At 38.0% G+C, this 12,752-nt stretch overlaps 1 protein-coding gene across 2 annotated transcripts in view; it reads left to right on the top strand.

The window, feature by feature from the left end:
* Window positions 1-8,772, top strand: part of LOC105206253 (ATP-binding cassette sub-family G member 1-like) — a 65,589-nt gene extending 56,817 nt beyond the window's left edge. For both annotated transcript variants that reach the window (XM_039452394.1, XM_039452393.1), the window contains 2 exons: window positions 7,584-7,840; window positions 8,365-8,772. In XM_039452394.1, coding sequence (XP_039308328.1) covers window positions 7,584-7,840; window positions 8,365-8,703 — 596 coding nt within the window. In that variant the 3' untranslated portion in view covers window positions 8,704-8,772. The remainder of the gene's footprint in view (window positions 1-7,583; window positions 7,841-8,364) is intronic.
* Window positions 8,773-12,752: the final 3,980 nt, after the last annotated feature.

Below are 12,752 nucleotides of genomic sequence, written 5' to 3'. Positions count from 1 at the left end.
TTGCTCAGAACTATTTTGTTATGTGCCTTTATGTTATATTAGTATTGTGTTGTAATTACAGTTCTTTATTGTTAATATTAACGAAAATATCGTAAATTGAATTAATTTTTCCATGTAGAAGTAGCGCGATCGTGTATTACCGTCTACGTAAAATAATTACTGTAGAAAATATAAAAAACATAATGATTATTTCATGATATGTAAATGTAGAGCGATAGTAAAGGATAAAATACAAGCAAGATTCAAGTGCATAGCTCTTGTATTCTTTATTTAGTTTGATATCTTGTATATTCCATCTGTTTAGGATATACGGCCTTTTCAGCGAACGGGATTTATGCCGTAATACAGACACTGCGTGATTGGAAAGCAGCACTTACTCTATGTTGAGCACTATGTTGAGAACACAATGCGCACTCTGTTGATGTCTGTGCATATTAACTTCTTTAATATTGCATTATTATTACTTTGAATACATATTTACTGTTCTTATTCCCTAATGAACTTTATAAACACATTTTGTAAGTTATTATGTTATTTTATATCATATCTGAAAATATTATTTGTAAATTTCGATGCGCCGTGTATCTTACACATGAGTAGTCGAAAATCCCGCCACTTTTTTTATATGACAAAAATGCAAGGGTTTCTTTAAGTTTTTTTTTCAAGTATAAGAAAAGAAATATTTCGCACTTAAAATTTTTTTTATAATAGTAAACAGTATGAAGTTTTTATTAGCCTAATTTATTTTCCTTAAACATAGTAAATAATACTTAGTAAATTAAATTTTCGATAGCTGCGGCGTATATACCGACTTTACCCTATTGGTATTATGATCTTTCGCGCATGTCATTGATGCAAATGATTATTACCGTCTTTATGAAGCATTTAGATTTTTTTTTTCACATGTTATGTAACTTAAAATTAATGATAAATCATCGATTCACGTGTTTAATTTATGTGTTTAAATCCAATTATTAAACGCGTCTGCGGTGTGCGTTGGAATAAAAAACTAGATCCATTCAATCTCTTTAATTTTACTTGATTCAATGTTTTTAATTTCAGATTTTCTCGTAATTTTACGTAATTCTAATGAAATCTGTAAGATTTTCTTACAACTAAATTAGAATGTTGAACTTAGAAATTATCATGTTAATTATAATTACACAGGCACACAAAATAAAAAAAAATGTCATATCCGAAAGACTACACCTGTAATGCTTATTTGAAATATGTATAACCTTAAAATGTCATAAAACTCAAATGTTACAAACATATACATTCATTCTTTTTTTTCAACTGGCTCAACTTAGAGTTCCTAACATTTATTTCCTAATTTATTTTAGGAACTCTAGCTCAATTAACAACACATAAGCACTAACACACGCGTCAGAGCCATTTTCTTGTTGGGTAAGATGGCCAAATCCGGAAATTCTACCGAACACAGCTATTCAGCCGAACCTAGCGATTTAGGTTTAGTATAGATATCTGTGTTTTTAACCTAGAATAAAAATTCAAAGAAATTGTTATACTCGACGATACGAGCACACACTTCACTCGCGCTAGGACACTCGAACGCGCAAAATGAATAAACACTCTTTACAAAAAGAACTCAAGCTTTAATCGTGGAACTTTATATAATAATATCGTAGCGTAATTGTACAGAATAATTCTTGACGGCTCCGCGTCCTGAACACTAAACAAAAGCCGGCCGCGCTTCTTCTGTCTGATCGATAGATCTTTCTTCGGCCAGCTTCTCAAGCTCGGCCCGAGTCACTCTTCTTTGGATCCAAACAACATCCTGGAATTCTTAATCACAGAAGAAATCCTCCTCTTTCGAAGAACAACCTCTTCAGAGAAATTCTCTCCGAAGAATTCTTCTGAGGAATCTTCTTTCTTCAAAAAAACTTCGAGCAAGGTGGTGGTATCAACGTCTCGAAAGACTCACCAAGCTCCTGCCTCGGCATTTGCCCTCAGTCCCACAGGGAAAACCACGGCTCAAAAACCTGCGGCGAGGCAGTCTTCTTTTTTGTTTATACAACCAGAAGACTTGTCCTTATAATTTCAGTTCATCCTCAAACGTCCAAAAAGAAGCGGCTCCCAGTAATCGTCTGAACAGGACTCTTTGCCTTAAAAAAAAAAAAAAAAAGTACATGCAAGAAAACAATTTTATAAAATAAGGAATTTAAGTAAGCTCAGAGTATTTTTTTCTAAAGAAAATTTATCTCTCTTGAAATGAAGCCAACCTATCTAAGTGTACCACTTTATTTTTATGCCTAGGCGATTTCCATATACGATAAACTACATCATTTAACCTTTCGACAATTTCAAACGGTCCTTCCCAACTACTCTGCAGTTTAAGAGACCTACCTATTTTCCTACGAGGATTGTGAAACCAAACTTTCTGTCCAGACTCAAAGTAAATAGAGCGAGCCTTACGATCATAAACATCTTTCATTTTTTGAGACCTAACATGTAACCGTTGTCTAACTTCGATATAAATCTGAGAAAGTTTTTCTCTTAATTTCGAAACATAATCTCCCCTAGAATTAACTGAATCGGAACCAGGAAGTTTTCCACGGAGTAAATCTAAAGGCAGTCTCAATTCCCTACCAAAATTCATTTCCGCAGGGGTTAAACCCGTGGCCTCATGCCTTGAAGACCTATACGCTAAAAGACTCATTGGAATCCATCGATCCCAATCTTTTTGATTTTCTGTAATAAATTTTGCTAAATAGTCCAACAAAGTTTGATGTTGACGTTCCACTTGACCATTAGACTGCGGATGAAGAGGAGTAGTCCTGGTTTTTCTTATTCCAAGTAAACGTGCCAATTCTGAAAACATTCGTGAATCAAAATTTCTCCCTTGATCAGTATGTAATTCCGAAGGAATACCAAAACGAGAAATTATTTGACTTACAAAAACTTCGGCAACAGTTTTAGTTTTAAAATTTTTTAATGGAAATGCCTCTACCCATTTTGTGAAACAATCAATAATAACTAAGAGATATTTATTTCCTGAAGAAGATTGGGGAAGTGGACCTAAAATATTCATCTGGATTCTTTCGAAGCCTGAATTATAAATTTGCAATGCTGATTTTCCTTTATCGGAAGGACCTTTCCTCGATAAACAAACAACACAAGTTCTACACCAGTGTTCTATATCCTGCTTACAAGTCGCCCAATAAAATCTTTTTCGAATTTTATCTAAAGTTTTATTAACACCGAAATGGCCATCGTGAAGAAGAATCGTGAGCTTCCTCCAAAACACGTTGAACCTGACTTCGTGGAACAATAATTTGAAGAATTTGACGTTTCGAATTTGGAGATTCCCATTTTCTAAACAACACTCCATCTTTAATAATGAGAGAATCTCAAATAGACCAGTAAACTTTAGAAGTTTCGTCTTCAGAGGCAATTTTCTGACGAGTCGGCCGTCTTCCAAGCTCTTTTCCTAGCAAGAAAATAGACAACGAAGGATCGTTCTGAAAATTTTTCCAATTTTCAAGATTATTCTCCCCAAAAACAATTCGTCTTACTAATTTAACTGAAGAATTTTTCTCTTTCAGATCAACTTTAGAACAATAATTACAGCCTTTTTTAGCACAAGGGCGCCTTGACAAGGCATCAGCGTTCCCATGTAATTTTCCTTTTCAATGTTCTACTATAAAATTATATTCTTGAAGATGTTCTAACCAACGGGCCAACTGTCCCTCAACGTTTTTAAAAGAAAGTAACCAACTTAAAGAAGCATGATCTGTTCTTATAAGAAAATTTCGTCCGTACAAATAGTGATGAAAAGATTTTATTGACTCTATAATTGCCAATAATTCACGCCAAGTTACACAATAATTTTTTTCAGACTTACTCAACACCTTACTAAAATAAGCGATCACTTTTTCTACTCCTCCCTGATTTTGAGATAAGACCGCCCCTATTCCATGATACGAAGCATCTGTATCCAAAATAAACCTTCCTTCCTCAGTAGGAAATGATAATATTGGCGAAGTAGTTAAAAATTTTTTTAACAACTCAAAAGCTTCTTGGCAGGCATTATCCCATCTGAATTTACTCAAGTTTTTAGTTAAGACAAATAAAGATTTAGCAATAAGGGAAAATCCCTTCACAAACTTTCGATAATATGAGCAAAAGCCTAAGAAGCTTGTTCTTTATTTTTGAGACTTGTTCTTTATTTTTAGGAATCGGCCAATCCTTAACTGCAACAATCTTTTCAGGGTCAGTGGTGATTCCCTTCTCTGAGATGACATAACCCAAATATTTAACCTTTCTCCCGAAGAAAGTACATTTTTTAGGATTAAGTTTAAGATTTGCTGCTCGTAAAGACAAAAGGACCTTTTTTATATTGATTAACATCTCCTCAAAAGATTTTCCGAAAATGATGACATCATCGAGATAAACCATGCAGATTTTGAAAAGTAACTGCTGAAAAACTTTTTCCATAAGACGTTCAAAGGTAGCTGGTGCATTACAAAGTCCAAAAAGCATAACTGTAAACTGTCATAACCTTTTTCCAATCGAAAAAGCAGTTTTCTCTCGATCCTCAGGACGAATTTTAACTTGCCAATAACCACTCTTGAGATCCAGAGTGGAAAACCAAGAATTTCCTGAAAAACGATCCATTAAATCATCTATCCTGGGAATTGGGTAGGAGTTCTTAAGAGTCACATTATTTAACTTTCTGTAATCTACACAAAATCTAATTGAACCATCTTTTTTCTTAACTAAAACTGCAGGAGAGGTCCAAGGACTATTTGATTCTTCGATAACACCCTGTTGCCTCATTTCTTCGATGATCTTTTCCACTTCTTCTCTCATTTATAAAGGAACTTGACGAGGAACTTGCTTAATAGGAGAACAATTTTCTGTTTGAATAGAATGTTCAATAATTTTACAATTTTCAGCAACGATTTCTCCTGAGAAAACGTCCTGAAATTCCGAAAGAAATTCTGCAAAAAGTTTTTTTTGAGAATCATTCAAATTCTCAGAACTCCTAAGAAAAAGATCCTCAAGAAAGTCTGGAACTATATCTCTACTAATTCGAGCACAAAAGTTTTTTGTATTTCCTTAGATTTCGGAGAAAAAAAATTTAAACCAAAAACTCCTTCTAAATTTAACTTACAAAGAAAATCAACTCCAAGAATACAATCGTCTTCGATTTCTGCAATAAAGACCAGAAATTCTAAGCTATGATCTCCTAAAACAATCTTAACTTCCTTTTTAGAAATTATAGGAACTTTCTCTCCAGTGGGATATCTTAATTGTAAAGAATTCACACTAACATAAGTTCTTCAATAAGTGGTAGTACAAATTTTTTATTTAATATAGAGACGTCTGACCATGTATCAATCTTAAAAATACAATCCTGTCCATCAATAAAACCAGGATAACAAAAATAATCTTTTAACTTAATTTTCCTACAATTTTTAATTTCCGAAAATGTTGGAGTCTTTCTTCGAATGGTCGAGTCGACCCCGTTAAGCTCGACCAAACCTAATTTCCCTTTGTTAAAAAAGAAACCGCAGGACATTCTGATCTATAGTGTCCCTTTGCACCACACTGTCAACATTCTTTGTCGGCCCTCCACTTATTAAAATTTTTTTGTTTAGAATCCTGTGAAAAAATTCCTTCCTTTCCGTTTCCTTTTCTCATTTGCTCTCTAGGATAAAATTTTCTCCTTCCGCCATCTTTATTTGAGGAAACGCGAGAAAAACTAGTCTCCTGAATAGCTTTAATCATTTTCGCTCTCTCAATTGCAGAACACAAAGAAGAAATTCCTTCAAGTTGAAGAGTGCGTCTCAAAAATCCGTCAGAGATTGCAATAATAAATTGAGCACAAGCAATTTTGTCGCGCCCTTCTTGAGGACACTCCGGATAAGCTAAACGTGATAGTCGTTCTAAATCGGTTCCCAACGAAGCTAAATCTTCTCCAAATTTTTGTTTACGATTCGTAAATTCAGCGTAAAAAGTTTGAGATAAATGACCCTCTCCAAAACGTAATTCGAGCTTTGATTTAATTTCTCCATAACTTAAATTTTCTAATTCCGTTATTCCGTCTAAAACTGAACGCGCTTTCCCCCGCAAACTCGAGGCTAACGCGACCGCTTTCGTAAAATCTTCCCAGTTACTCGCTTGTACAATCAATTCAATTTGTGTAAAATATTCGCGCAACGAAACACTCCCGTCGAAAATATCCGGCTTTAATTTAAAATTAACGCCCGCATTTCCGGAATCCCGAGGAATCTCCGCGGTTGGAGGACAAACAGAAAAAGGTAACGACTGGCCTGAAAAGTGTTGTAGCCGCTCCTCTAGACGCTGAAGTATCTCGTCGCGTTCCTGGAGCAGTGCCTGCATTTCTTCCTCACGCTGCCGCTGCCTTTGTCTCTCAGCACGAAACTGACGCAATTCCACGGCGACCGCCCGAAGAGAATTTGCTTCGGTGGAGAGTCGAGGTTTCGCAGGTGTACGGAGATGCATTCTCTTACGAAGAGGACGTTTCTCCGCTCTTGCAGGAGACGCTGCCGTAAAATCTTCCGAGATGTCCATTTCGTGGTCCGAAATCGGACGAGCCCCCAAAATGTTATACTCGGCGATACGAGCACACACTTCACTCGCGCTAGGACACTCGAACGCGCAAAATGAATAAACACTCTTTACAAAAAGAACTCAAGCTTTAATCGTGGAACTTTATATAATAATATCGTAGCGTAATTGTACAAAATAATTCTTGACGGCTCCGCGCCCTGAACACCAAACAAAAGCCGGCCGCACTTCTTCTGTCTGATCGATAGATCTTCCTTCGGCCAGCTTCTCAAGCTCGGGCACAACAATATTTCAAATCTAGATATGTTTTTCTATAGAAGTACGTACGGAAATCTCTTTTTTTTTTGTTTTTTTGAAAAAAATGGTGCACAAATAAAAAAATATTTTAGTTTTTGACGAAAAAAATGACGAGAAAATGATTTATAACAAAAAAAAGTTTATAGTGAAATTAAAATGCCGTACGTACTTCCATGTAAAATATCGTTTTAAAGCTGCAATTAAAATTTAAAGTAAATCGGTAAAGATTTGACCGAGTTATCCTTCCGCCCGATTTGAAAAACATGGTTTCAAAAAAAACGTGTTTAAAATTTCAATTAGTGTTTAATAAGCTATAACAAAATTTAATACGCTTATATCAAAAACTTTTCCTACTTATAAAACATTTTGGATCTTATTTCTAAAACCTTAATGTATTATTTAAGCAAAAAAAATTTCGAATTTTTTAAAATTCTACTGTGATCTAACCCCTTAATCAAAGAATAATAGGTAATTAGTCCAATTGATAGAATTATTTCAAAATTTCTAACTGTATTATTCATCATCCCTAATATAATCTTTTTTTTCATATGTTAAACAAGAATTATTGTATCCATAAAGATATTATTTAATAAATTAATTGCCGAATGATTTCATCGCAGTTTGATCATTCCATTAAACTCATTTTCTAAAAAAAAAATCCTTACTTTATTGAATTATCTTGATATACAATAAGTATTCAAATTCAAGTTTATAGTTTTTGGTTTCAGTTCCATTGGAGATGCGGATTCTCATGAGAGAGCATTTCAATCACTGGTACCGATTAACGCCGTATTACATCAGCATATTGCTAGTCGAGATACCCTTCCAGGCAGCATGTGCGGCGCCATATCTGGTGGTGAGCTACTGGTTGACCGGACAGCTCGCAGAAACGAATCGTATAATATTGTTTATGGTAGTCAACATAGCTACCAGTCTGACGGCGCAAGCATGGGGTTTCTTCATCAGTGCTATTACGCCGATTAAGGTGAATTTCTTCTGTTTCCTTCTCAAAGTGATACCAAGTAAAACTATAATTCCAATTCTGGATCTAAAGTTACGTCATTTCAATATGCAGATTAATTAAATAACAGATCCAAACTGTTCATTGATGTTGTGCTAAGATTAATCCAAGAAGTTGACTCCGTTTTTTAACTTTTTTTACGTCTTATTCATTTTCATATATTGGCACACTCATCATTAGTTTTATTATTGTTATGAATTTTAAAGTTCGCAAACATTACTTAACAAACAGAATTTTTTAAAACTTGCATAAAGATTTATTGTAGAATTACAATGTTACGTATCTCTTTCCAAATTCGAATTCTGTTTCCAATAACTGATTCGTATACAAATTGAATCTCATTTTCATTCCGCATTTCGAAATCCAACGAATGAATATCGAATCTATAAATCTCCTATATATCTTCAAAATTATAAATTAAATATGCTAAAATATTCCATTTTAGATATATGAAGAAAATAAGATTCAGAATTTCATTAATTTTGCAGATTGCAGTCTTTATTGGACCGATAACCGCAGTACTATTCTCCTCATTCGGCTTCTGCATACGTTACATTGATACGCCGCACCTGTTACGTTGGATGTTCCACATATCGTACTTCCGTGCGGGTTTCCACAGTATAATATATACTGTATACGGATACGATAGAAAAGACTTAAAATGCGATAAATTGTACTGTCACTTTAAGAGACCCATCATATTTCTCAGAGAGATGGATATTGTCAACGTAAACGTTGTCAATAATTTGGCACTCATTCTCGGCATCTTTGTGCTAATGCATTTTCTAACGATTAGCGCACTTTGGTGCAAGCTGAACAGAAGATGAGTTAAATACAAAAAAGATAAAAAAAAGCGCCAAGTGTGTGTGTGTGTGTGTGTGTGTGTTTGTGTGTGTGTGTTTGTGTGTGTGTGTGTGTGTGTGTGTGTGTGTGTGTGTGTGTGTGTGTGTGTGTGTGTGTGTGTGTGTGTGTGTGTGTGTGTGTGTGTGTATCCCTCAAATCTTTATTTTTTTCTACAAAACTCAAGTAGTATGATCTTTGTTTCTTCATTGAAAACTTTTCCTATTCTAATCTATGTGAAACTTCCTTTAATTTCTATACAAAACCTAAGTGGTACCATCTCTGTATTATCATTGAAAAATCTTCCTATTCCAACCCGACTGTATTTACTAAAAAATAAATATCTTAAATTTAAATCAATCTAAATGTATTTTTCCAAAAAAATGTATGAAATCTTTAAATTGCGCCAATTATAGAGAAAATATATTGTTCTATGAAATAACTGCTGTATTACTTTTAACAAATAAAATGCAAGTGATAATATTTTTATTTTTTTAATAAAACCCAAGTAGTGATATTTTTGTAACGTTACGCCCCTCCGCCGCACCGCCACTCCGATCCAAACGCCGAACACAACGCGTAAGACCGAGCACGTGCACGCGCTCGGCGAAGCTTACCGCAATCACGCGCTACCATGCGTGCCGCACGCCGCGTTCGGCAAGCGTTCCCACTCCGGCTGGCCCAACTGCGCGCGCTGATTGGTACGTCCGCGCGGACCGCTATATGAACCGGCAGCGGGCAGCCGAAATCAGATCGCTCCGAGCCACCGATCTCGCACCTACTCCGCTCCTGCGCCGGGTATCCTCGGCGCTCCTTAGCTTGGGTATTCTCAAGCACTTCCTCGGAAACGGGCATTCTTGTTCTAACTATCTCACGACAGGCATATTCGTCGGTCCTAACGGCTGGGAATATTCTGCCGATCCCATCCTCCGCGACGGAAATACTCGTCGTTTCCGCGGCTGGGTATTCTCGGCCAATAGGAACTGTCCATCCCGCAAGTCCGTTCTCGGGAATTCTCGAGATCAACACCGTCGTCGGGAATACTCGACGCCTTCCTTCGGCTCAATCCGTAAACCTGCTCCCCACGGGGTGACAACACCTCGCGGAGTGAGACCACTTAGGTCTCTAACGTCGATCACTCTCGCGTATCGCGGAACTGTCCGCTGCACCGCGCGCCGCCGATTCCGCGATCACGACCGTCCGTCGCGCGGGCCAATCACGGCCCGTTTAACCGCATTTTGGTTAGCCGCTTCATGGCAACTCCGATTATTACAGGGTGTCTACTCAAAATTTATAAATCAATTCCATGAAAATCCAGGATTTTCCAGGAATTTTTATCAAAATTCCATGTAAGATTAGAGAATTTTTGAATATAGCTTTGAAATAAATTGATTTTATTTCACACTTTTAAACATACTTTTTAACATACTTTAAATATGTATTATATAATCACAAAAAATATGTAACATAAATTTCTTTCAGACAAAAATAATTCAAAAACTATATAAACATAAACTTATTAAAAATTGTAATAACAAACGTAATATATCTAATAAAAAAATATATTTATTGTGACGGTGCAACTTGCGTTCGTTGTCCCTCACAAGGGCCGTATGGTCTCACCGCGAAGCGCGACACGGATGCTGCGTCCTTCCGGCTCGGAAGCAGGCGCGATTCCGTTGGCGCGATTGTATAAGTGTGTGTGTTCGTCTCTGTGCTGTCCCTGCGACCGCTGTTAATTTCAAGTGAACGATAGGTCCGTCGAGGAGAGAGACGATGACTGCGGGAGAACATTTTGTACGGGCAAAAACATCTCGCCCACCCAAAAGCACTGGGAAGGAAGCAAGGATCCAGGAACATCGCCGAGGGATTTACGGAGCACCCCGAGACGCGGGGGCTCACAGATTGTACCGCCCACACTGTCTCTTTCGTTTGCCGCCGAACGAGAACCTGGTCTGTCGGAAGTTAATTTTTCAGGAACGGCAAAGTTACGATTCCGCAGGCGGAAGTTGTGCGAAGTTAAAAGGCAAAACGGAGAACGAGGCGAGATTGAGAACCGTGCTGAGGAGGCACCACGGGCCTGAGGCGGCGGCCATCCGCCACCGGAGATAAGGCCGGCCGATATCAGTTCCCGGGGAAGCCGAAAATCACCTGCCGAATTTGGGCCTCGCGCGCTATTAACGTCAGAAGCGCAGAACGATAGAATAATGCGCATACCGCCAGGATCTAGCCGCCTGATAACAGCCAATGCGGAAGCGGCAGCGGCGATAAGTGGGACGCAACACCGCGGGCCTCCCGCAGGATCGAGGATCGATGCTCTGGTGCTGTGAGCGTGTCCCGAGCCAGAGAGCCGAACACCAGAGGCTAAGTCACGAAAGGACACAGAAAGAGGCTCCGTGCCGCGCCGAAGGGTGAGACGAGCGTAACTCACGTATTGTAAAGTCACCGATCTCGCGATCGAGGACGAGTGACGTCGCGACTGACAGGACTACATAGAGTCCACTCGTATTCGCGTGTAAAATCGTAAACGTAACCGTTGTTACAGCCGCGACATTGCTCGCCCGATCCCGCCGTATTAATACAGTTTTTTTAGTTTCGGTATTCGCACCTGTATCGCCACAGCCAAGCCGTCGTTGTGTCGTAAGTTTATGTAGTTGTACGTGTGTGAGTTTTGTCTAGTTCTGCGGGTTGAGCGTAGCTCGATTACGATAGTAGCGGTGAGAGAAAACGCGAGATCTTTCGACTAGCGTATGCATGACTCGCTTCGCGGAATTCCGCCTTGATGTATGCACCTTCTCCCGCAGCGACCACCTCGCCGAAGCGATTGAAACGTTACGCTTGTGACTGCCATACGATATCGTCCGATTACTGAGTCGCTTCGAGTAACATTCCGCGAATCTGTACCGCATTCCGTACGCGGGTAAACCGCGTGCGAGGTTTTGTAGTTGACTAACCCGGAATTCGAAATATACGTTATTTTCTCTGTTAAATTCCGGCCTCGTTATTCTACGATTCTCCCTCGCTCCCCCGATCACCACCTGCCCGCACCGACCCGCCCCCGCGTCTCTATCGACTTAGCGGGGAGTTGCCGGATGGTCGTGTCGTCACCGCTCACGGTTAGCACGTTAATGTAAAGTCGCGAAATTAATGAGCCGAAAAGAGTGGCACGCTCTCTCGTACCTGGCGCCCAATTCCGTCCGCTGATAATTATTTGAGGGAGATCAACACCGCGTTCCCGAGATTCGCTGTGAGCGGGCGACTGAACTTGTGTCAGGTGCGTAAAACACCGTCACATTATATATAATTAAATAATTTAGTAAGCACAAAGTAGTTACATACATATATACATATATCTATGTTTTTAAAGTTTCAATTTATTCTTTAAGTGCATTTGCTTCTTTCTGAGCATTTTTTAGAATTTTTAAACGTTTGTTCTCCAATTCTGTTACTTCTAAAGTTTTTTTCTTTTTCATAGACGCTTCTTGTTCTACAACAGATGCTTGCTGTCGACGTCGATTAAAATCTTCTATGTAACGGAAATGAGCATTTCGAACAATAAGCAAAAGAGCTTTAGGTATTTGTAAAACATCAATACCTTCACGTAATACGGCATCATATATTTGACGACGCACAACTATGGATTCTTCTCTCATATTTTTAAAGACATTCAGCATTTACTGAAAAACCTCGTTCTACATTTGCATTGCCATGTAAAAGGCAACAAATCATTTTTATTACATTCATGAATTCCTTAAAATCTTGGCCTACAATATTTCGCCAAAAATGATCTAGGCGTTTTTCATTACGATTATAAGATTTCATGATATCCATGATGTACGGTCGTGATGTAAGGTCTCGAAACTGTCGTACGATATCAGCTATTGATTCAGCTAAACGATTGTTTTCATTAATACTACATAAATTGTGTATACGTTTCTTGGCTAAATTTAAATTTGAAGTTATGAGACTTGGATCTAAGCAAGTAACAGCTTTTGTCAAAGTATATGTTAACGGAGATTGTGTCATTAATTTGAAA

This window comes from Solenopsis invicta, chromosome 8 (genome assembly GCF_016802725.1).
Source record: "Solenopsis invicta isolate M01_SB chromosome 8, UNIL_Sinv_3.0, whole genome shotgun sequence".
Taxonomy (NCBI): domain Eukaryota; kingdom Metazoa; phylum Arthropoda; class Insecta; order Hymenoptera; family Formicidae; genus Solenopsis; species Solenopsis invicta.
Note: the sequence above shows the minus strand (reverse complement) of the source record. Positions and strands in the feature narration are given on the sequence as shown.